The sequence below is a fragment of the Pieris napi genome, chromosome 17 (genome assembly GCF_905475465.1).
Source record: "Pieris napi chromosome 17, ilPieNapi1.2, whole genome shotgun sequence".
NCBI lineage: Eukaryota > Metazoa > Arthropoda > Insecta > Lepidoptera > Pieridae > Pieris > Pieris napi.
This window is the reverse complement of record NC_062250.1, coordinates 2,820,219-2,843,410: the sequence shown is the minus strand read 5'-3', so window position 1 is coordinate 2,843,410 and position 23,192 is coordinate 2,820,219. Positions and strand designations below refer to the sequence as shown.

Below are 23,192 nucleotides of genomic sequence, written 5' to 3'. Positions count from 1 at the left end.
TTCCCCCACCGATGAAAAGGAATTTATCATATAACATTTTTTTCTTCTTTTTATCTAAGCTTTGCATCCCAATAGGTCTGTACGACGCTCGAGTAAATCCCCATTTAGCATCGTGGGCTCCCCTACCATAAGAAATAGTAATATGTTAAATGATTGAAATATCGAAAACATGCAATAAACATTTTGTCACCTACACTGTTCTTTAGAAATTATTGGTTATATTTATTCATGTTGTAAGCACTTAATACAGTTATGAATTTCCAACATGCCTTTAGGCAAATAAACGTTTAAGTAAGAACTTTGCGAATGCTATATGCATCTGCATGAAGTATTTAATAACAAAAGTATTGCCACTAAAAGAACTGTTTTAGTTTTTTTTATACAGTAGTTCTTCACGTTTGCGGTACTTTGTTGTTGTGTTAAACATTAGTAATCAAGAAGTTAGTCAGTCAGAGAGACTTGTTCGTGTATCTCGTTTTTTAATAAAATTTGATTATAATGTTAAGTCGCTAGGAGTTACAATGGTTTAAGAAATAAAAGAGTTGAAATTTTATATTATATTTAAATAACATATAAACGTTTATTCACATAAAAAAATTTAACATCGTGAATACGATATGGCGGCGATCCCCGGCGGTCGCAGGCTATGCGAACGCGAAAAACCTAAATAATCCAATATTTACACACCTATATAATACAAACACAATTAAAAAAACAATTTCCATAGCTGTGATTTAGGGCTGATCCTTGATTTACCACAAACAGTTTGATTAAACAAAATATTACACAATTTTATTTCTTAAAAATGCAAAATTAATCTTCTATTTCGAACTGATTTGAGTACTGTTTTGACTTTGAAAAAAAATCTTGCTAATAATTATTAAGAAAATGTATTTTGGAATGTCGTAAATCCAAGGATCATAAAATAGCATTTAGGTCGTAACTCAGTCTTTGTGTTTCTCACGATACCATAAATTTGTCTATTGTGAAAAAGGCACTATATAGAAAAACATACACAGAACACGTGCTACAACCTAAAAGAAATGGCCACAAAAATATTCACCAATATTGACATAATTACTAGCAAAAAACGAACAAACAAATTCTTCATCCATCCACTACTACATACTAAGAAGACTTTTTATTCCCATAAAACACTTTTTAGAACATAAATAAACATAATGCAATTGAATCCTGTGGAAGGCTCGCTACTCCGCTGTTGGCGTTCATGGTCATGCAGCATTGAACCGCATAAGGTTAGGTAAGGAATGGTAAAGGAATAAAATAACAAATTACTATGATATTTAGAAAATTCCTACCAGTCTCAGGATTCTTTACCAACATACATAACTATATCTGATTAGAATTAACCAATAACTTTTATATACCTGTGTTTTGATAAGTTATTATTATATTTAAAAAAAATATTGAATTATTAATTTGAATCATTATAGCGATAGCGGTTTTAGATTCGCTATTCATAATCAATTTTATTTATCCATGGACAATTTCTTATATATATAAACCAATCCAATCAAAACGTAAAGCTTTTAAAATGAAGACATATCCACACATTTTACATAGAAATCTCATAATGTGTCTAATAATATAATCAACAGTATTATGTATATAGGAACGTTCATGTGATATATAACACTAAAACATACATTCTGTATTAGAAATTATTTTTCAATCAAATCACACTTATATACAGAAATTAATAAAATCCCAAGAGATCTTCGCCTTCATATTAAAAAGAAACAAATTTTGCAAAAGTAAGAATTTATCGTTAGAATTGATAAAGTAATAAATGCTATTGGGATGTAAAATCTATATTCTAGGTAAAGAAACATATTATATGTTTAATTGTTATAATTGTAACATATTATTATTTAATATATGTTTAATTTTAATGCGCACCGCCGCTGTATAGTTCCTAATACTTTCTCATATTCGCGTTCGCATTTACCTTTTAAACTAAGTAAATTCTCGAATACTCATATTCTTAATTGGTTAGATTTTTTTAACACCTGAATCTACCAAAGTATTGTTAACATTGTTGGCATTAGGCCGTGTGTTCACCTGCTTCTAAATAACACTTGCTATAACTAAGAAGGCACAAAGAAAAATCGTATTTTACTTCGTGGTATAATAAAAGATAGAAATAAAAAAGAACAACATCGAGCTATTTGACACGGTATTAAAAATTTCAGTGTATTTCACTAAAATACAAATTGTTATTTTATTTGTGATAGGTATTGGCTTTTAAAATACAATTCTTAATTTCATGAACGCGCCAAAATGTTTTTCTGGGCAAGATGGCGTCGCATGACTCCATACTTGTAAACAGGTGAGCAATTTTTGAGATTTAGACGTGTTATTATCATTCTCACTCAAATACATGTTATGTTTCCTTTCAAAACCCAGCAAATAAATCTCCAAGATAGTATTAATATTATACAAGACATTATTAACATGCATACGTCATTGTCGATTCGACTAATCTATTCTGTGTCACGTAACTGACATATTATACAAATCAATATTTTTACTGTGGATTTTTTTGTAAATTAGTATGAAAAAAGTTATTTTGGATAATGTTAAAACTATTGCCATAAAAAAACAAGTTATTTTACTCCATAGCGCTTTTTAAAGTCATGTTTTACACAGATTACTCTCAACAACACTTTATTTTTCAGTGTCAACTGTCAAACAGGCTTTTCCATAGAGTATTGAATTTTATAGACCTACTAAGGAGCGTCAATAACGGTCCTATAGTATATAGTAGTATAGTTGGCTCGAGTTCAGAGAGCAGGTGTTAAAAATTCCATACAATTTGAATATTCGAGAATAAACTCCGCAAGTTAAAAAATAAACCAAATTTAACTAGACACCATTGTTGCCATAGTTGCGGCAATAGTAATCTATTGTCGAATGGACCTTATCCATAAACCCATGTCATAATATAAAATATGTGACAAAAATCCTTTACCAAAGGTTTATGAATAAGACGAGATTTTGACATTGAGTGATTACAGAATGTATTGAGATTTTAGACATACTAGAATATCCATATTTAATAAGATTTCTTTCCTTAAAACCGCAAAAAATAGCTTTTTTATTGAAAACTTCCTGATAAAATAAGGTTAAAAAAAATTAATTTAAAATCAGTCTCGGAACTCATTGACAAAAATTACAATGTAATGTTGCCATTTTCAAATCATTTCATAAGTAGGTACAATATATGGAAAAGCTCAATTCATTCTGTAACAGCCGCACCACGGCTTTTTTCTGCGATATTATTTTATACTAATTTCAATATAAGTATTACCCTAGCATTTAGTTTAAATCGCGGAAAAAATTCGAGTGCGGCGTTAACTTAAATCACAACGCGGTTAAAACCTGCAAATTAACGTACGTACGCGTACGTTATGTGGGCCCGTTAGCGAATAGTTTGTCAAGCCCCGCCCCTTCGGGTGATTCGACGGCGCTACGCGGTTTCTCTTTAGGTACATTCATCGTTGGTAGGTTTAGTATGAACACTTCCTTCTTGAATAATTGGCCGACGTTTCTTCCGATCAGCTAGAAAAAAAAAACAAATATTCACAAAACTTCGTCTTTGATATTAATACAGTAATTCCCTCTATATATTTAAACATTATTCTCTATAGAGTATTCTCGCACAGATGATCCCATATAACGCCTTTATGAAGAGAAAAAGTAAATTAATAAAGAAATTTATAAATAATAAATTCAAATTTTCTAGTTTAAGGGGATTTTAATCGAATAAGTAAGGGAAATCTTTAAATTTCACAGTCAGAAATCGCGTAATATGAAAATCTGTTAAAAGAGGGATTACTGATTAAATAAATATGTAAATTATTAATACTCTTTGCTGTTTGTTAACGTTGACAAAATATTTAAAAAAACTACTACAAGGTGATTGTACTAAATGTGAATTATATGGAAATTTTCATTTTGAATAAAAGAAAAGAATATTAAAAAAAACTAAAAGCTTATCTTAAGCTAAGCTAACATACCCTCGATGTGATTTTCTTAAACAAATCCTTCTTGCTCTTATCGATCTTAGCTGGTCGCGCGTTGTTGGCCGCGAGCTTTTCATCCAACCTTCGCAAGTCGTGCGCATCTACATCCGGTATTGCGCCTAACACGTTCGCTACTTCCGGGAAACGTGGTCGGAGAGCTTCATAGGCCTGTAATTATTAATCCATATTATATACAATTAATATGTACATTTATTAAACTAAATTCTATCTCGTTCATCTCGTATCTAATTTAACTTCAGTTAAAGAAAACAGTTTTCTTGAAGGTTAAAAAATATATCCAAAGCGGATTAGGAAGCGTTCAAGTATTACGTAACGAATTTTGAGAGGGGGGGGTCCTTTTGTAAAATGTTACGATGCGGGGCGGGGATTGAATTACTACGCGTTATTGTTAATATTATTAGCGTGTAACATCAATAGCGTGTATTTTTTCTCGATCTCCCTTACTCTCTCTCTCAATCTTTCTCACCATAGCTCTCTCTCTCCATGACACTGTGCGTGATGCGACGTTCGCTCTATCTCACTCTCTCTCTCTCGATCTTTCTCACAGCGAGAGTAAGCTCAATGGCCGTTTGCTTCATGCTACGTTCGCCCTTTCTCACTCTCTCTCAATCGGTCTCAAACTTTAAAGATGTTAATAATATAAAATTTAATTAATTAAATTAATATTATTAACATTTGGAGAGATTGGAAATAAACTATTACTATGTATGTGTGTAATAATAAATACCTGTACAGCAAGCGACAGCAGGGCCGCCTGATTAGCCTCATGCTGTCCATGCAGCCTCAAGGCGTGTAGAACAGCCGCCAACGCCCCGTTAGCCTCCCCAGCGCTAACGGCGCCGTTACTTAACGCCGCTCGTAACGCCGGAAGGGCCAACGCACACGCCCGTAACGAGGACGTCGAGTCGTTCCATGTTAAAGCTCGAAGTATCTGAAAAACGATGTATTTAGCTTAAGCCATACAGTCAGCTTTTTGTAATCTGATTTTTTCCCTTGAAAAATACTCGATAAATTAAATTAAATCAATGCTAATTGGTCCCCTGGGTAATTTGAAGTTGAAGGAGTATTTTGCTGGCTAACATGGGAATAATTTGAAGTGTTTATCAAGCACAGACCTATCGATTGTTTTTAAAAATTATTTTGATTGAAGAACTTGTGAATAATTGTATTTAAATGGTAATACATAATAATTATATAGAAATTGATCACGAATTTTGATCAAATTCTTATTTACTTGAGTCCCCCCTCGTGGTTATTTAATCGCTTGTTATTTTGAACTCATGCTAATTTAAAATTTTAGAGAGTCGACTGTATTACAGTGAAACACATTAGAAGGCGGCAATTCGGTGGATTTCAAGATAACCGCAAACAACGATTAACTTTAGAACCGAAAACTGGAAAGAACTGAAGACCTTTGCCAAAAGGCGTATACACCAATACAATAAAAACAAGTTTCAAGTTATATGAAATATCGTTAGATTATGAGTTTCCGATAAATTTGTGAACATACAAAACATTGGACTTGGAAGCCTAATACCTTAAGCCTTAGGCTCATACCCAATCATCCAACTTTTTAAAGTCCGTAAAAAAGTGAATACATCTTAAAATATCTTATTGTCTCACCGTATGCAATAGAGCAGGCCCAGCAATGGGATCAGCCAGTAACACGGCTCCCAGTTCTGACACGTGCTCCGGCGTACGCGCAGGACTGGCGGTGGGCATTTCTTCTTCCATTCCATCGATACTTGCTTCTGTTGGGGCTGCTTCTACTAGAGATACCTGTAGGAAAAGTTTAATAATTTTGACATCTGATATTAAGTGATACCGCCTATAAAAACGCAAACTGCCAGAAAACTCGCAAGTGCGTTGCCGGCCTTTTAAAAACGTTAAAATCTACTTAAATAAATAGATTTTATCACCAAGATTATTTTTTTTATTTTACTATTACCACATAAAACAATACAACAGAAATATACGTGACGGTGGAACAATTTTTAATAAATATTTTGATGGATTAAAAATCCGATTTTTGGTGCAGAATACAGCCCAAGACTGACGATATAGTTAAATTAATAAAATTAACTTTAAAAAACTTGTATTCCTAAAATATTATAAAAATTCACTTAAAACATGGAATGAAATTTATAAACAAAAAACCATAAATTAAAATATTTTTAAGAAAAAGATACTCCAAAGTATTTTTACGTTCAATAAATAAATGAATTAATAAACAGTATCTACCTTTAAAACTTCCAAGTACTCCCTAGTGAGATGTCGTACTAGCATATCCTCCAACACTTCCTGCGACTCACTTCCACTCTCTTCCTCCAGCTTCCCGGACTCGTACAGTGACGTCACGTAGTCCCATCTTTGGGACAGATGTACCACCACTATAATAATAATTGCAATAAGAATTGGTGTTCGTTAAAAGTGGTATAACCCCGAAGAATTCATGGATAGTTATAAATATATTAAAAGTTCTGGTGTTTTGATGTGTATGTTAAAAAAATTCTCGATGTTAGGTAAATCGTTACTTTATAGAAAACACTTTTACATTAGTATTAACGAAATTACTCTTTTAAACGTTAAAATCTATTTAACTAAAAAATCAGATGGATTCCATACCATTTTATTTTAGTAACGTTACAAATAAAAACAATAGTTTAGGTGTTACTTAGTAAATGTATTTAGTAATTTTTATTGATTTTTTCCCTGTTCCACGTTTGAACTTTTTTGTATATATTATGTACTTCATCTTTAGCCATTTCTTTAGTATCATTGATTTTGTTATATATACATTTACATAAAAACAAAATTCCTCTAATTGCACTATGGTAAAGTACACTTTCGTCTCTTTCTTTCAAATTGTATTTACGCTGTGATGAAAAGAGATGAGTTAAATAGGTGCAATTTAATTTTAGACTTACTAAGCGGTGCCGTATGCTGCAATAGGGGTAAGGCAACGTCCCTATAATGAGCTGGAGGGCAATGCAATAGCAAAGGTCGTAACGCAGCTCGTAGAACTCTACGGAGCCAGTGGTCTGGAAGTCGTGAAGGGGCCGATATGAGCGATCCACATATAGCTCGTGCTAGACCTGCCGCGCCGTACAACTCTCGGCCCAGAGAGGCAGCTGCTGCCCCTACTAGTTGACACACCTGAAAATTATTTACAGTATTTATTGATTGCAGATTTTCTCGTTCCTAGGCAGTATAAATAATACACAGAAATTCAATTCAAATTTACGTAAAGACGACTAACAACAAAATACATTTTCGAGTTCTTTCAAAAAATTGCTCTTCAGCTGCTAAGATTTAGAACACACGTGATCCATGTCAGCAGTTTGTTAATGTTCACTTCACTTTACATATTTATAATGGCGACTTCTGTATAAATCACAATTCCGCCAATGCCACGTTCTAAGTCTTACACGGTGCGGGTGAGGATAGATTTGATAATTTTGATAGATTGAATTTAATCTAATAAATATAAGCAGAGTTACCCAAAACAAAAATGACGTCACAATAAAGACAACACACACAGACATCTAATAATATATACAAGAGGTTAACATTTTACTACAAGGTATCCAGGGGAGAATCTTATTTATAACTTTAATTTATTAACAGAAATAAATTTCCCTAAAATTTTGACGATCGGGCTGGATGGGAGGGAAAGTAAGGTTCTTAATGTTCAAATGATGAAATCTGAACAATGATAATGACAGCTGACACTAACGCCATTGCTCCGACATTCATAATAATGACTGAAATTATTATTAATACAGACTATTAAAAAGTCTGTGGATCGTAAATTTGTAGATCTATTAATATTGGCAAATCAAGTAAGCCATATAACGGTTTGAACTAATTTGACTTTGATGTTATTAAATTATAATGAAAATGGCAGCCGATACCAGCGCCATTGTTCCGACATATTTAATATATCCGATATGATATTGCATTACGGAGGAAGGGTGGAGTACTGTTCGACCAGTCGGTCGAGGGTCCTCTCGATAGGTTGGAGGATCAGTGGATAGACTTATCCACTGATCCGAAGGCAGATAAGGCGAAATATTTGCAGTAGATATATTGGGCAATTTACGATTGGTAATAATTACGACTGGTATTTAAAGGGTTTAGACTGAATTTATTTTACCGATGATAATAATCCAGTGGCGCCGATATGGGTCTCAATTCAAATAGCCTTTTATTGCCAACCTTAAATAACAATAATAACTTACTTGAGCTGTGTTAGTATTTAGTTTTCTTAATTTATTGTTAGTATTCTATTTAATAGTATATTAAATAACTAATTGTTTATTTAGTTGGGTACCCGGTTATAGGTAAAGGCCTCCTCCATATTTTGCCATCTGTGTCGGTTCTGAGCGTCCCTTGTCCAGGTGTTGCCGGCCATGTCATGTATCTCATCTCAGTGGCGCCTATATGGGTCTAGGCTTCATATTGCATCCGTTTCTTTAACCATTTTATTATTTGAAGACAAGTAGGTGATCAGCCTTCTAACTCATGTCGTAGATATTAGATGTGACACACGCCGGATTCCTTACGATATCCATTGGCTGAGGAGCGAACCCTCAGGGATGGGAGTCGTACGCCCAAGCTACTAGGCCACTGCTTAGACATCTATTATTTTAACAGAAGTAATACTTACGTTATCATGCAAGGTGTGCAAGAAGTTCTGCATTCTGTCCTGCGGGGTACTAGGCTGTGGAGAAAGGGGCGCGAGTGGGGTATCATCCCGGAGCCCTAGCAGATTGCGGCGCTCTGCCGGTGGGGGCTGAAGGGCTCGACTATGCGCAGGATCTCGTAGGGACTCCGCTCCCGGAGCGTGCAGTTCGTGAAGAGCGCGACCTGGAATAAAAATGTAATCGAAACGTAAACGTGTGGTATATATGAAGACAGCGAGTAGAACCGCGGTTTAATATAAGAAAGTAAGTGGTTCCTATAAATCGACGAGCAAAAACAGTTTATTTTTAAAGAATAGGGGCAAACGGGAAGCAGGCTCATCTTGATGTTAAGTGATACCGCTGCCTATGAATACTCTCAATGCCTCGCGAGACCCGAGTCCGTTGCCGGCCTTATAAGAATTGGTACGCTCTTTTCTTGAAGGACGTCGAATTGCCGAGTACTGCCTCAAAAAATGCTCAGTTGTGGAACGATGAACGACTACCTAGGTGATGCGGGTGGATTTTCGTATTTTGCGTCGACGTCCGATGATGAAACTGCCTAAAGTGTAACCCTAGTGCGCAAGTTTGCATCAACGCTAGCTATACAGATATTTTTACAATGAAACAATTGAAATGTTACAGAATTATATACTTACTACAAATTAGTTAGAATTTATATAATCTTAATTTAGCTTTGTGTGTTTAAAGACAAGATGTATTATTGTGACGTCATGTTCTAAAATTAAAAAAAATAGTTTATAACTCTCTCTTGTCGTACTCACACACACACACACACACACATACACACTGTACTCTACATGTCTTCTGTCAAATTATTTTTACACTGTGATGAATAGATACAGATGAGTATGTACGAGTATACTTAAGTTAAATATCTTCAAACTTTTTCCTTAATATTGTGTTTAGTTTTTTTTACACAAAAGTTTTATGATACGACAAAAACTAAGAAACGAATCAATTGTATTTTTATTCTTACACCCAAATACAACCTATCAAATAATGTTCATTATGTAGGTAATTAAAAAAACAAAGATTCCTTACCCAAAGCCAAAGCATGTGGAAATAGGGGCAGTACATGTTCCGCCGCGGGATTCCGCCACACCGGATTCCCGGAGGGGGTCAACCCCGCCCCAAAGCCGCCCCTAGCCGCCTTATCCGGGTCAGCAGGCACACAAGTCCGCTTCACAACGCCCAATGCGAGTGTTAAAGCGTGTAACAATGTCCGACGGGCGGTACCACGTTCTTCGTCTGTGTCTGACGGGGGCGCATCAAGGCCTATTAGATGGGCCAAAGACTGTGCGCTTGTTAAGTGCTCAGATAGAGCTGCCCATCGGACGCTACAGTCTCCTAACACCTGGTAAAGAATGTATTTTGACTTCATATATAATAATAAAAGTAGAATATATAGCTTAGATTTGTTATACATATTCTATACATTTTTTTTTGTTATCCTAATATCCTAGCTTCCTTCAGTAGGTACCATTGATGGAATCCCTTCACGGGTAAAGGCCTCCTCTAGCTTTTACCAAATATCTCTTGGCTTGCTTTCTGCATTCGCTTCCTGCTAACGCTTCTATTTCTAGTTAATTTAGTTGTCTTGACTTCATATAAAGTATATAAAATCTAAGATTCATTCTAAATTCTTTCCCTAGAGGTTTCTCAAAGATTTATACTAAACATTTTGTTCATTGTAAAATACACTTTAGCTCCTGTTAATAAAGTTTATTATAGTTCGTTGGGAGTTCTGACGGGTCTATTGTTCCCTATGTAGTAGATACTCTTGGGCCGCGTTCAAGTTCAAGTGAACAGGCGCTAATTTAAGGTTTCAATTAGCAACTAGTAGGGAGTACCGGTGAGCCCAGAGCTGGTGCATTCCTCGCTCAACGAATAAGTATCGCAATACAGCGATGAAATGCTGCCAACATTAAAGGTACGATAAATACTGCCACATGGTTTTAACTGTCTATTTATAATTACTAGTATTACTATACTCCGATTTTAATTCCGTAGAATTCTGACAGCTATCATTTTTTGACATGACGAGTCTAAACATATCCATTTTACTAAGTGCGGTGCTCTACGTTAAAAGTGGTTTAACGGCGAGTGATAATTACGTCCCTTTTCGACACAAACAGTAAAAAACGTACAAGTAAAGATAACATTTTTTTAAAGGTGGAACCTGGAATTAGTAGGCAGTGATGCCAGCTAAATAATAAAATAAAGTAATTAAAGTTAATTCGATAAATTGTTCGTGATATTGAAATATTTGTTATTTTTTTATTAGGTCACTTATCCGTAAGTAAATATTTAGATTTACCTTTTTGTAGATAGAACATAAAAAATATGTCGCATTTTTTTATTGCCCTCAAATAAGTCAAATTTGTCCCTTTTTCGGTGGATAACTTTTTTAGTAGCAACACTTATGAAATGTCAGAATTCTACGGAATAAAAAAATCTGAGTCTATGTAGGTTAATAATATTGTAAATACTGTATATTTCTGTGTTGTAAATAAATATAAATACTGATGTAACATTTGTATATCAAAGCAAGTAATTATTGGTGCTTTAAGTTATCTCTGCTTATTTGTCATTTGTAAAAAACAGTTTTGCTATTAAAAGTTACAAAATTCAACTAAATTGACTCGCATTTAATGAATACATACCTGAGCAACCAACGCGCTTTGACGCTCATAACAGCACAAGTGATTGGAGACCAGCAGCAGGGCTTCTTGCAATGTGACGCTCTCCACTGCGCTTAGATCGGGCCGAGCAAGTGCAGCGCGACACATCTCGTGAAGACGCGGGAATACGGGTAGGAGGAGTAATGGGTACTGTACAGAAGAAAGAATAAATTAAAAATAAAATTTAATTTATATATGTAATTGTTTTTTTTTAAATCGAACGAACGAGAAGAGCTACCAAGAAACAAAAGAGGAAAAAAAAAGAGTGACGAAGGGCTCTTTTTGATCGTCAAATATTTTGGTTACTGTTCATGACATGGAATTATAATTCAATTAATGAAATGCATACATTAAGCTTTTATCAGCATAGTGAAAAGAATAATATTGTTTGAAAATATTTAGCTATTCTATAGTCTGTAAGATACTTAAAACGATGTTTTGTTTGTACACCAAAATTGAAACTTCAGTATTAATTTAAAGACACTTTTTTACCGGATTGAAGTTATGTATTATTATAACTTTACAATTATTTTACATAATTCAATATTAATTTCAACTTGTTCGTTTACTTTGAAGCTCCGGTTTGTTTAACCTCCTCATTAAACCGAGTTTATTACCACATTGCCATTTTTACTCTACTACGAAAACCAGTGTTTTACTATAAAAAAATGACTAACTAATAATGTATATTTTTAAATTTATGTATCACGGATTATTAAATTATAATAATAAGAATACATATATTTAAAACATAGCTTTAATAATAATTTGTGATAGAAAGACTGTAGAGTATTACTCATACTGAAGTAATCCGGTACAGTTGAGTTACACCAAAATGCTTAGATAAAAGCGCGAAGCCCTTTTCACATTTTCAATATTTTTTTATACTAAAAAATTTCCTAGCAAAAGGACAAAATATAAATCAACAATTAATTTAAATCCAGGAGGTACTAGAGAAAAGTACCCATAAACGACGAGCATGCATTGTAAATATCACGAGACAAGACAAGATCCGTGGTCTCTGCTAACCCCTTCGGGGGATAGGCGTGTTAATATAAATAAAATTATTTACGTTTTTACTAGTTTTCTAAAAAAACACAAGTCTGCTACAGACTTTTGTGTCAGCCCTAGCGAAATGCTGGCTTGGCATCTTATTAATAATCAACATTACATTATAAAGTCACTCATTCCTATCTTTAAGAACATTCTAGAATTTTTGTGGTAATAGTAAAACACTTAGTTTTTCTCACCTTTGATCCAAGTTTAACCAACAATCCAGCTGCGTGTCTGCGAACATTTTTAACACTACGCGAGCTTCGATCTTCGGGGGGCGATCCTTCATATACGAGTACATTAAATATTTTATCCAGCACTCGTGGAAGTAATTCAGCGCCTGCGCAACCTACAGTTGGACCTGTAGGATTAATAAAAAAATTATTACTCGAGTAAGTTTTGAGTGTTTTTTTATTTTATAGAACAAACGGCCATGGACATTCTCAATGCCAGGGGGCTCGCGTGTGCGTTGCCGGCCTTTGAAATGGTTTAACATTCTACTATATTTTAGCTATATAGGTGTTGATACGATAATATTCAAATGGGACGTTAGAACACTATTCTATAATTAATATTATTATTACTCTATAATTAAGTTCATAGATAACTTTTTGTATCTGTTAAAACCCCGTGGACTCGTTTAAAATTTTGTTGTTGACGGGTAAATCAATAATAGTTAATCAGTTTGACAAACACTTTGTATCTTCTTTGCGAAGCACGCGTTGTCAAAGGTCACTGATGTCTATTAAGCATTCTATAAAACGTGCTAGGTCTGGATATCCATAGAGTTATACTTCAGTTTTTAATTTAAACCATAGACAATGTCGATGTAAACCTACCTGCCAGTTGACTGTAAGCACAGCTAAGAAACACGAACAATGCAGATATGAAAGACAAAAGCAGAGACAAGAGTAATGGCGCTGGTGGTTCGCAGGAGACGCATCGCTGAAGCAACCGCAAACCTTCCGCTACGTTGGGTCTGGGTTCCGCTTGCAAGAGACGAGATAGGACCACGTCTAGTACCTTTGAGGTGTTAGAAAATGTATCAAATTAGTTCGCTTTAAAAGCTGTTAAAAAAAATATGTTCGAAGACATAGAAGATACCGATATTTATTCTAGATTAGAAACTAGCTAACTTCTTAATTATGTTTATAAATTAAGAAAAATTTTATTTTAATTTTTTTTAAGATGTCAAAAAAGTCAAAATCGTTTATTCATATAGGAAACACAATGTACACATATTAACGTCAAAATATAATTAATATATAGTAAATATTTATATAACTTCTAATTTACATTTAATGCAAAATCTCAAATCAAGGGCGAGAAGAAGACACAGAAGAGAACGGAAGAGAAGAACTGGCAATTAACTCTCCGCCACTCTTTTTAATCGCCAAGGTTTTTGTTTAACACAATGTTTGTAAGGAGCTGCAACCATTATACCAGGTCCTGGACTACCTAGAAGGCAGCCTCCACGATTAAAAAAATGTGTAAATCATTTTATAACGAATTAAATTACTTTCAATTACATGAAAAATTGTCTACCATTAATACATTTGTAAATTATAATTCTTGTAACGTATACCTGCGCAAGCGCTTCCCATTCGACGTGCAAGTCATTCGCAACGGGCGCATCTAATTTATCCAGCGCCGTTTGCGTCCATTGCTCCACGTATGACCACGTTACTAGCGGAGCCGCTACCATGCAGTATCTGTTGAAACGTATCTCATAGTTTTATCGGTATTGAAATATTTCCGATAGTATATTTATGAAGAGGAAGAACTAGATATAGAAGTTATTAGACACAAGGTTTTATATAAAAAAATAATAATTAAAAATATATATATTTTTTTTTTACATCTAATGTATGCTAAATTTTATTTATTAAAACAGCTTATGTAGAGATGCTCACTGCTAACATAAAATCGTAAGTCTTGTATAGTTATGTAGTTTGTGATGACAAGGGAAGTAATTATTATTCTCCGTAAAACCACTTTTGATGTTGAGCACCGCACTTAATAAAATGGATACATTCACTAACAAATAAAATGTTTGTATAGAGCTGACTCTATCTGAATGTTGCTAACATCAGAATGTTGAATCGTAATTAATGATAGTCATGATGTCAGAATTCTACGGAATATAAAATCAGAGTATATGTATTTTCGTGAATAAATAAATAAATAATTCTTATTTATTATAAATATAAAAACTTACCGAAAACTTTCCAATACTTCTGTTCGGCAACGGCTAAAGAATATAATAAATTCTTGTTCACTATCGTAGTCGATACACGCGTATTGCACTGCGTCATTGGAGCCGCTCACACGGGATGATGGGTATGTAACCTATTAAATCAATTAATTTATGTAAAACACTATTTATTTAAACTGCGTTACATTAAAATATAAACAAGTAACATATATTATTAGGGATGCAACGGGCGGTCTTGTTAGCAAAGGATCTTTAAAAAATTATTAAGGAAGAAAAGTGCATAATCAAATCAACAAAAATAAAAAAGTAATGCTGAAAAATTATACAATTACTTAACTTAATCTAAATTAAAATTAACTTATAGCTTATCTCACTGGTCATGAATTAAAATGCAATACAAAAGAATACAATATATATTTATATATATATACATATATATATATAGTCGTACAATTTATATAGTTGAATTTGTTAATATAAAAAATAACTTTGTATAAAAAACAGGTAGCGAGCAGGATTTTGATACCTTGGGTAAATAAATAATTACAAAACGGAAAAGATAAACGTTTTAAATCAATAAAGTACTTTTAAAAAATTCATGATAAATATTTTAAAATAGTATGTTTAAGTATACATTTTGTACCCTACCTTCAAAACCTTAGGAGCGGCAGCGTGCAACCATCTCGGAACAACGGCCAACACATTTGGCAGCTTTGAAATCTGATCGTGCTTTAAAAACGCTAGCCATACAGAATTCGCTGTATGGACGAGTGTAAGAGACGGATGTGATGTCAGAAGTAGTGTTGTCTCAAGTAAAAGCGGCATCCATGATTCCACATTAGTCGCAAAGTTCCATAGAGACGTCAATTGTTGGGCAAGACCGGCAAGGACCTGGGTCAATATTTTTGGAGTATGTCAATGGGTCAATATGGTTGTCAGTACAAGCATCAAGTACATTGATATTTTTAGTCGAATTTTGTACTAAAGCTAGTGTTTATTTGACCCTACCACTTAAGGCCGATTTACATTATCTTAGTGTTTAGGAGAGTGCTTTAGGATAGTACTTTAGTTGAATCATGTAAACGCTACTTGCTTTAGTAAACGCTACGCTAAAGAACTTGCCTTTCAATTTGTACTAAAGCACTCTCCTAAACACTAAGATAATGTAAATCGGCCTTTACAAGTCATGCAAAATGTATAAAATGTTACTATTTCATTATCTATATATGTATATATATAAATGTTATGTTGGTTTGTGTACGCTTCAAAAACTCAAAAAGTTCTGCACCAATCGAGCTGAAATTTTAGCATGATATACAAGTATAATCTGCATCAAGGATTGTTTTGTCTATTTTTTTTCATACGTATTTCAAAATTAAACTTATATAAAATGTTTTCTTTGTTTTTTCCTCATTTCTCAACGATTCAATCACAATGTGCCACAGCGAAGCGTGGCAGGGAACAGCTAGTTAAACACGTTCTATGTATCTCCAAGCTTTTTTTAAATATTTTGTCACATATATATTTCGTAGTCAAGCATATACAATGTGTGGGTAATATGTATAAAAAAGTAAATAATTACTGTTGACGTAATCACCAAATAAGTAAATCAAAGACCGCTCTCCCCTCTAGAGTCCTTACGTAATACTTGAACAGCCCCAATGTAGTCAGTTTAATTCTTCTAAATAACTTTTAATTTAATTTTAATTAGATACACTCACCTGTGAGAGTTTCTTTAGGAACAAGTAATGATTTTCGTCCATCGCTGAAATACTGGCAACAGCAGCACGATGGATACATGAGATTGCGTCTTCACTCAATAATATCATTAGTGGCTTTCGCTCTTTTGCCTGAAAAAAAAAATAATTTTTCTACATTAAAAACATAACCCGGAGTACCCTGATGTACAGGTCTCCCTAGTCTTAGTTCAGGGGCTCCAAAATTTGTTCAAAATGTAACTTGTTCTTAAATAAAGAGTTTTGTTTTTTTTTTTAATTTAACCATTATTTTAAAAATAACCATGCTACAAGTGTGCAGAAGGGTATTTTACCCAGGAAACTATTCATAAAGAAAATTATTCATACATCAAGACGATGAATCGGAATGCAATTTTTTTCATCCGACTTGGGCCTTTAATCTTTTCAATTATAAAACATTAACTTTAGCTACACACAAAAACACAAACACTTAAGTGTTTGTTAAAATTTAAATGAAGTTGGTATTTTAACACTTTTCTTGTTTGGAATCTTTACAACGGAATAACAACTTACGGAGCCTTTCCTATTAACTATTTGCAATAAGCATTCAGCAGCTGGCAATTGAAATACATCATCTTGTAGCAAAATGCACAGTATTTGCAGCAAACGTCCATTGTTTGTCACTACATGATTTGTGGATACCCATTCTACAAATCCCGTGAGCGTCAGTAATACAACCTGAAAGACAATCCTATTGACATAAGTTAAACTAGTTTATATACCAGCATAAAGCTTTGCATGCATATGTACACAAATTTAATAGTACAGCTAATGTACATTCTTAAAAACTTGAAAATTATTTAATTTTATCATTGCTTACAATCTGACTATGTAGTTTTCAAAATCGAATCAAACTGTAATAAGAAAAAATAAACAACTAAGGAAATAACAAACCTGTACAACCCTGCCGCTACTTGCAGCCCCAGCATAGTCCCCGGCTGCAGTCTTTTCTCTAAATTCTTGAACATGGAGTTCAATAAGACGCATAAAGAATGCAAATATTTCAGCCATATTGCTTGTCAGAGCTTGGTAAATATCTTTACGCCGCTGATGCTGTTCTAATGTCTGAAATCATTTAGAACATAGTTTATTTTCATTCTTTAAAAGGTTTCTGAAAAAGTCTATGAATATGATAGAATAAGAAAACAATTTGCAAAATTAATTCTTAATAAAAATTAAATTAATGCAACTACTATCTGTATATCTCTATATTAACTATAACAGCCTACATAAGAAGCTATGTCTAAAAGCTGTACCACTACATACTAAAAATACTGTATCTGCTGTACTCTTCTTTCCTTCATGATAACTAATTAACAGTGAAAATTGGTTTCCCATTCAGTGCATTAAGTTATAAAAAGGTTGAAAAGTATGTGCTTACTTGTAAAGTTGCAACATCCTCTACAAGTCTTAAAAAGACATGCAGTACAATTTGAGTATGCAAATGTCCACGTGAACAAGCATCACTCAACTCAGCCAAAAGTGTTGGCCATTGTTGTGGCCACTCACGCTTAATCATCTCTACAATAACTCGAGCTAATGCATCATTCAAATGACCTGTTTCCCATCCTCCCATGTATAGAAGTTTCATTGCATTCTCCTAAAAATACAATTATAGTTGTAAATTTGTAACAGGTTATTGAGAAAAGTAGGGTATTTGTTCCAGATATAAATAATATCAAAGCAATATCTATTTTTTTATGTCTAAGTAACAAATGTTTCAACAAGGAACATTTTAATTACCTTTATGTACAATTTTTCAGCTTGAGTTATTTGGGTCCATCTATATTTAACAGTATGCTCCATGAGCTGCAATCCAAAATGTTTAACAACTGGAGAGTACTGACCCCCACTTGCCAACAGTAAACCAGCCTGAGCACACCATGGTGAATTTTCTTTGAAACTATAAAATAAAATATATTAGAAACTTCAATAAGTAAGCAAAACATATGCAAATGCAAATTTACCTTTCACAAGCATTGTAAGCTTGGCTTCTGGCTTCATGTGCAACACTAGGATTGAGAGTGAGCTCCACTGCTCTGCTCAGTTCATCAGCTATTAATACCACCTCTCCACACACCTCTGCTCCATTGGCCCCCATATTCATTGTAGCCAGTATTTGCTAAGCAGATAACAAAGAATTGCGATTGAGGCGAACATTTATTCAGTCTGATGCAAGCAGAAATATATAAATTATGGTGTAACGTTTTGACATATTGCAAAAATTTATTGTATCGTTTTAATATCAAACAACAACTCACCTACTATTAAGTTTGACATGAAACCCATATAAATATTCCTCACTTCATATTTTTGATGTTTTGTTAAACTGCAAGGAAGTGGAATATATAGTGAAACAACACAAAGAATTTTTAAAGAAGAATGGCATGCACCGGGTAGAATTGCATTCGTATATAAGGCATTAACTTTTTTAAGTATGTTATGTATTATTTATAATTGCTATATGAGTAATATTTGATGAAATGTTCGAAAATTATTTATTAATTATAAACCTCCCATTCCAAATATATTTTATATTTGGAATTTCATCAAAACATTGAAAAAATACCTCGTGTTTGAAGAATCGAAAAATGTATGGCACAGATATCTAATATACTAGACACTCTACGTGTTATTATCTATGCTACTTCAACTGGTAATAAAATGATAATAAACTATAAAGCGTGGTTTTTCCAAAATTCCAATATACATACAACGAATAAAAACCAGCCAAAAAGCGACGTTTTGTAATTCATAGTTTAAATTTGATGAAGTTTTTATTAGTTATATTAGTTAATAGTTAGTAAAATAAACCCGCCTTGGTACAATTATATTTTTTATGACACTGACTATTCAATAACTGTCAGTAAATACATGCCAGTAATGTGTATTCTTATTTAATCTATGCTGTTTTGTTTGCCCGGCAATCTCAATGTTTTGTTTTTATTTGAGTTAACTGTGATTATTTAAATATTTTAACTACTTCTATAGTTAAGTTGACTACTATACCGTTTTAATGGATTCTAGATTAACTTGTCCCGAACCAAGTTTAGAAAAACATTTGAAGGGTCACCGAAAGAGTATTACAGCTCTGTCCTTTAATCCCAATGAGCGACAGATAGCGAGCAGTTCTTTAGACAACACTATTTTAGTAAGTCATAAAACGCACGTATAATAATCGTTAAGGGCTTTTTGTTTGGTTAAAAGATAGCTAAATTAACAAATATTATTTTTTGATGTAGCTATGGGATCTTCATGGAATGCGAAGTTACAGATTTCAAGGCCATGATGAAGCTGTCATGGATATCACCTTTTCCCCATCTGGACAGTATATGGCTTCAGCGTCACGTGATAAAACAATTAGAGTATGGGTTCCTACAGTGACAGGTAGCACTGGGGTATTCAAAGCGCATTCCCAAACTGTGCGTTCTGTTCAGTTTAGTTCGGATGGAAAAAAGGTACCTATTACAACAACTATATTTACATTTTTATATATTAAATTAAAATGCTAGTGGGTTTATTAATTTAGTTTAATTTATTTGGTTTGGCTTAGTAGGAAAACAAAAATGTGAACATGCCTGGATTGTTTGTAGTATTTTCCAAAGGTTTTTTTAGTTTAATTCCCTTGAATTTTCAGATTTTAACAGCCTCTGATGACAAAATAATAAAACTGTGGTCAAGTGACAAGTATAAATTCATAATGTCATTTGTTGGTCATACCAATTGGGTGAGAAGAGCCAGTATGTCCCAAGATTGTACCTTAATAGCTTCTTGTTCAGATGATAAATCAATTAAACTATGGAATATTGAGACTGGAAGCTGCATACATACATACAAAGACCAAAAGACCCATGGTGTATATTTAGCATGGCACCCAGCTAGTTGCTATATAGCTGTGGGCACCATTAATGGGAATGTTATGCTTTATGATGTAAGGACACATAATTTGGTACAGTATTATAGGTTGGTTGATAATGTTGACTGTTGTACATAAACTTTTGAATTACCTTATCGTAATATTTTAATAAAAAATTTCAGCATACATAATGATTATGTCAATCAAGTAGCTTTTCACCCCAGTGGTAGTTTTATATTAACTGCAAGTAAAGATGGAACTATGAAGGTATTGGACACATCCTTTAATATATATTAGTTTACATTTTTGACGGCTCATTAGTCTAGTGATTAGTACCCCTGAAATTGGGTGTTAAAATATGTATTTATATGTGTTAGGTCTATGTATAATATGTATGTATATCTATTGCCTAGTACCCATAACACGAGCTTCACCAGCTTAGCATGGGACTAGGTCAATTGGTGTGAATTGTCCAATCATAAAAAAAATACATTAAAATAATTAATATAACATATTTATAATTTTAGATATTAGACTTATTAGAGGGACACCCATTATTTACATTAAGTGCACAATCGGGAGCAGTGAACACTGTAACATTTTCACCAACTGGGGATAGTTTTGCATCGGCTGGTGAAGATAAATTGGTAATTAATTTTAAAGTATCATAATTTTTCTTTTCTATAAAATAAAATATTTCTAATTTTATTTTCTGTTAGGTATACATTTGGAAGACAAATTTTACAGAATTGGGCAGTGAAACAAAGGAGAACAATAATATATCTACACCACAGTCCCAAAATTCAAAAGTTACTCCTAAAGGAAAAAGACAGGTTATCAATAAGTGATTGTAATTTTAAGATAATGTTATGTAGTGTGTGATAAGAGTTATTTTTAGAGTTGAGGGCTTTGCTATCTAAGATTGTATATTCAGATATTATTATTCCAAATCCAGGGCTATACCGAGACTATGTTAGAGAATGAATACAATATAGCATTCAAAAAGCTTACATTTCGAGAAAGTTGCCATTCTTTTAAAAATTATTGAAAGTCAATATCATCTTAATTTGTATTATACAAAGCAGGGATCGAAGATGTGGTTTCGATGCTATCACAGTGATATGTACCCCATTAAAACAATTCTGCATTTGGATAATGATAATGAAGTGTTGGATACCATAGACAACATTCAAGAACCAAATGCTCATAGCACTATATTGGAGTCAGCTCATCCTAGCACAAATGTATCATTGTCTGCATCTCGTAAGACATGCCCATCTGGTGAATGTTCTAATAATATTGGAGATATTAGTCATTTACCACGCACCCCTCCTGTACCAGGGACTTATACAATCCCATCTATAATGAATAAGTCTGTTGGAACCAATGATGAAACTGAAAATTTATTTGGGATGATAAAACTTACTGCCAGTGATGTTTGCTATACTAATGGAACTATAGAGTGGGTTGGAAGGAAGAGAAGTTTTCCAATTAATAGTGGATTCAAAATTCTTAAAGATAACAAAATTTTCCATGGCGAACCTGTCTTGAAAAAAGTAAGAAAAATTAATAGCACCTTTACAATTGCAAATGAAAAGTTTAAAGAATGTGACTGTGCTGATGTGTTACCAACTGTAAATGCTATTGTTGACCATCTTAATGCACTTCATGAAGCAGTTGATATAGTAGATCTGAGATTAAATACTCTTGAAGATGTTATTGGCAGGAATGAATAATCTTATAATTATTAAAGAAATTTATTGTTGTAAATATTTAAAAGACTATTATGTGTTTTTACTTAATATAAACTTGTCTAAAAGACAACATTTAATATAAAAATTTCAATTACAGTTGCCTTTGATTACATGATTATTGTTGCATTTAAAGAAACCACCAGAAGAGTATTTCTTTCTTAAAATTACATTTACACTTGAATATGTACATATATAAAAATCTAATTCAAATGATCTATTTTAACAAAAAACTTTTAAATTAATTTAAATTAATCATTGACTGGTGACCTGTTTTTTATATATTTAGTAACTTATTGTTATCTATTGCTTGCCAACATAGGTTGTTTTTTTCCCAGTTTTCTTTATTACTTCAAGTAACTGGTCAGAACTTAGACTAGAAGTAACAGACACCTTCTGTTCTGGTAAACTTATAGACACATCTTCAACACCCTGACCTTTCAGTCTGTTCAAAACTCTTTCCACAGCTCCTGAGCAACCTTCGCAAGTCATTTCAACATTGAAAATGTGAATCTGAAAATAAATTTTAAATAATAAGAGATTATAAGAAATATTTACTAATTGAAAAATTACTATAAAGTCAATTTAAGTATGAATTAGCACGAAATTTGAAATTAAAATGACATTACCAAAAATGGTAACATTTAATTAAATTGGAACATCTAATGAATCATTCATTAAATCCCAACTTATGTATGTATATGGTAATATATTAATTATTAGTTAAAAAATATTAAAATGAAAGTGTACGAAAAGCTTACCGAAGACATTGTTGATTCTGCCACGAATGTTTCAAGACTTTCTATAGTAAACTAACGTTTAACACAAATATGTGTATGCTATCTGCTTATCAATTTATCACCTTCTCGGTCTGTTGACTCCGTATTAATATTAGATTATATGTTAATAATAATAACAGAATTAGTCCTAATCTTCAGTTAAATTAGTTTCGAAAATGTTATATTTGTATTATTTGCTGATTATGAGTTCTGACTACACAATACACATATAACTGCCTCGTTTCACTTTCAAACTTTGAATATCTTCATTCTGTGGTAAAACACTGCGCAATTGACAAATGTCAATTTTGAGCTTTAACCAAATAA

General features: G+C 33.0%; 4 protein-coding genes across 6 annotated transcripts; 2 read left to right on the top strand and 2 right to left on the bottom strand.

Annotated features, from left to right (window-relative positions):
* Positions 1 to 542: 542 nt before the first annotated feature.
* On the bottom strand, positions 543 to 19,141 carry LOC125058105 (exportin-5). Of its 2 annotated transcripts, XM_047662144.1 has the most exons (22): positions 19,049 to 19,141; positions 18,741 to 18,808; positions 18,447 to 18,601; positions 18,223 to 18,382; positions 17,861 to 18,079; positions 17,374 to 17,544; positions 16,993 to 17,157; positions 16,444 to 16,572; positions 15,371 to 15,613; positions 14,726 to 14,856; positions 14,093 to 14,219; positions 13,347 to 13,530; positions 12,705 to 12,868; positions 11,437 to 11,604; positions 9,815 to 10,127; positions 8,737 to 8,936; positions 6,995 to 7,223; positions 6,309 to 6,457; positions 5,691 to 5,846; positions 4,795 to 4,998; positions 4,041 to 4,214; positions 543 to 3,582 (listed from the first exon to the last, which is right to left on the bottom strand). In XM_047662144.1, the coding sequence occupies exons 3-22, from the start codon at positions 18,584 to 18,586 to the stop codon at positions 3,430 to 3,432; spliced, it is 3,579 nt and encodes a 1,192-aa protein (XP_047518100.1). In that variant the 5' UTR covers positions 18,587 to 18,601; positions 18,741 to 18,808; positions 19,049 to 19,141; the 3' UTR covers positions 543 to 3,429. The 2 variants fall into 2 exon arrangements, with proteins under 2 accessions (XP_047518100.1, XP_047518097.1); XM_047662141.1 differs by lacking the exon at positions 19,049 to 19,141 and having other exon boundaries at positions 18,741 to 19,042.
* A 213-nt stretch (positions 19,142 to 19,354) lies between these two features.
* On the top strand, positions 19,355 to 21,432 carry LOC125058108 (POC1 centriolar protein homolog A-like). 2 transcript variants are annotated; one of them, XM_047662146.1, is made up of 7 exons: positions 19,355 to 19,630; positions 19,722 to 19,937; positions 20,117 to 20,442; positions 20,518 to 20,602; positions 20,863 to 20,982; positions 21,055 to 21,168; positions 21,291 to 21,432. In XM_047662146.1, exons 1-7 carry the CDS (start codon positions 19,496 to 19,498, stop codon positions 21,381 to 21,383), a joined length of 1,089 nt encoding a protein of 362 aa, XP_047518102.1. In that variant the 5' UTR covers positions 19,355 to 19,495; the 3' UTR covers positions 21,384 to 21,432. The 2 variants fall into 2 exon arrangements, with proteins under 2 accessions (XP_047518102.1, XP_047518103.1); XM_047662147.1 differs by having other exon boundaries at positions 19,493 to 19,630; positions 19,748 to 19,937.
* LOC125058109 lies at positions 21,430 to 22,117 on the top strand. Its single transcript, XM_047662148.1, has one exon. The coding sequence runs from the start codon at positions 21,430 to 21,432 to the stop codon at positions 22,069 to 22,071; it is 642 nt and encodes a 213-aa protein (XP_047518104.1). The 3' UTR covers positions 22,072 to 22,117.
* A 62-nt stretch (positions 22,118 to 22,179) lies between these two features.
* On the bottom strand, positions 22,180 to 23,105 carry LOC125058110 (copper transport protein ATOX1). Its single transcript, XM_047662149.1, has 2 exons — positions 22,848 to 23,105; positions 22,180 to 22,599 (listed from the first exon to the last, which is right to left on the bottom strand). The coding sequence occupies exons 1-2, from the start codon at positions 22,854 to 22,856 to the stop codon at positions 22,390 to 22,392; spliced, it is 219 nt and encodes a 72-aa protein (XP_047518105.1). The 5' UTR covers positions 22,857 to 23,105; the 3' UTR covers positions 22,180 to 22,389.
* Between the last annotated feature and the right edge of the window lie 87 nt (positions 23,106 to 23,192).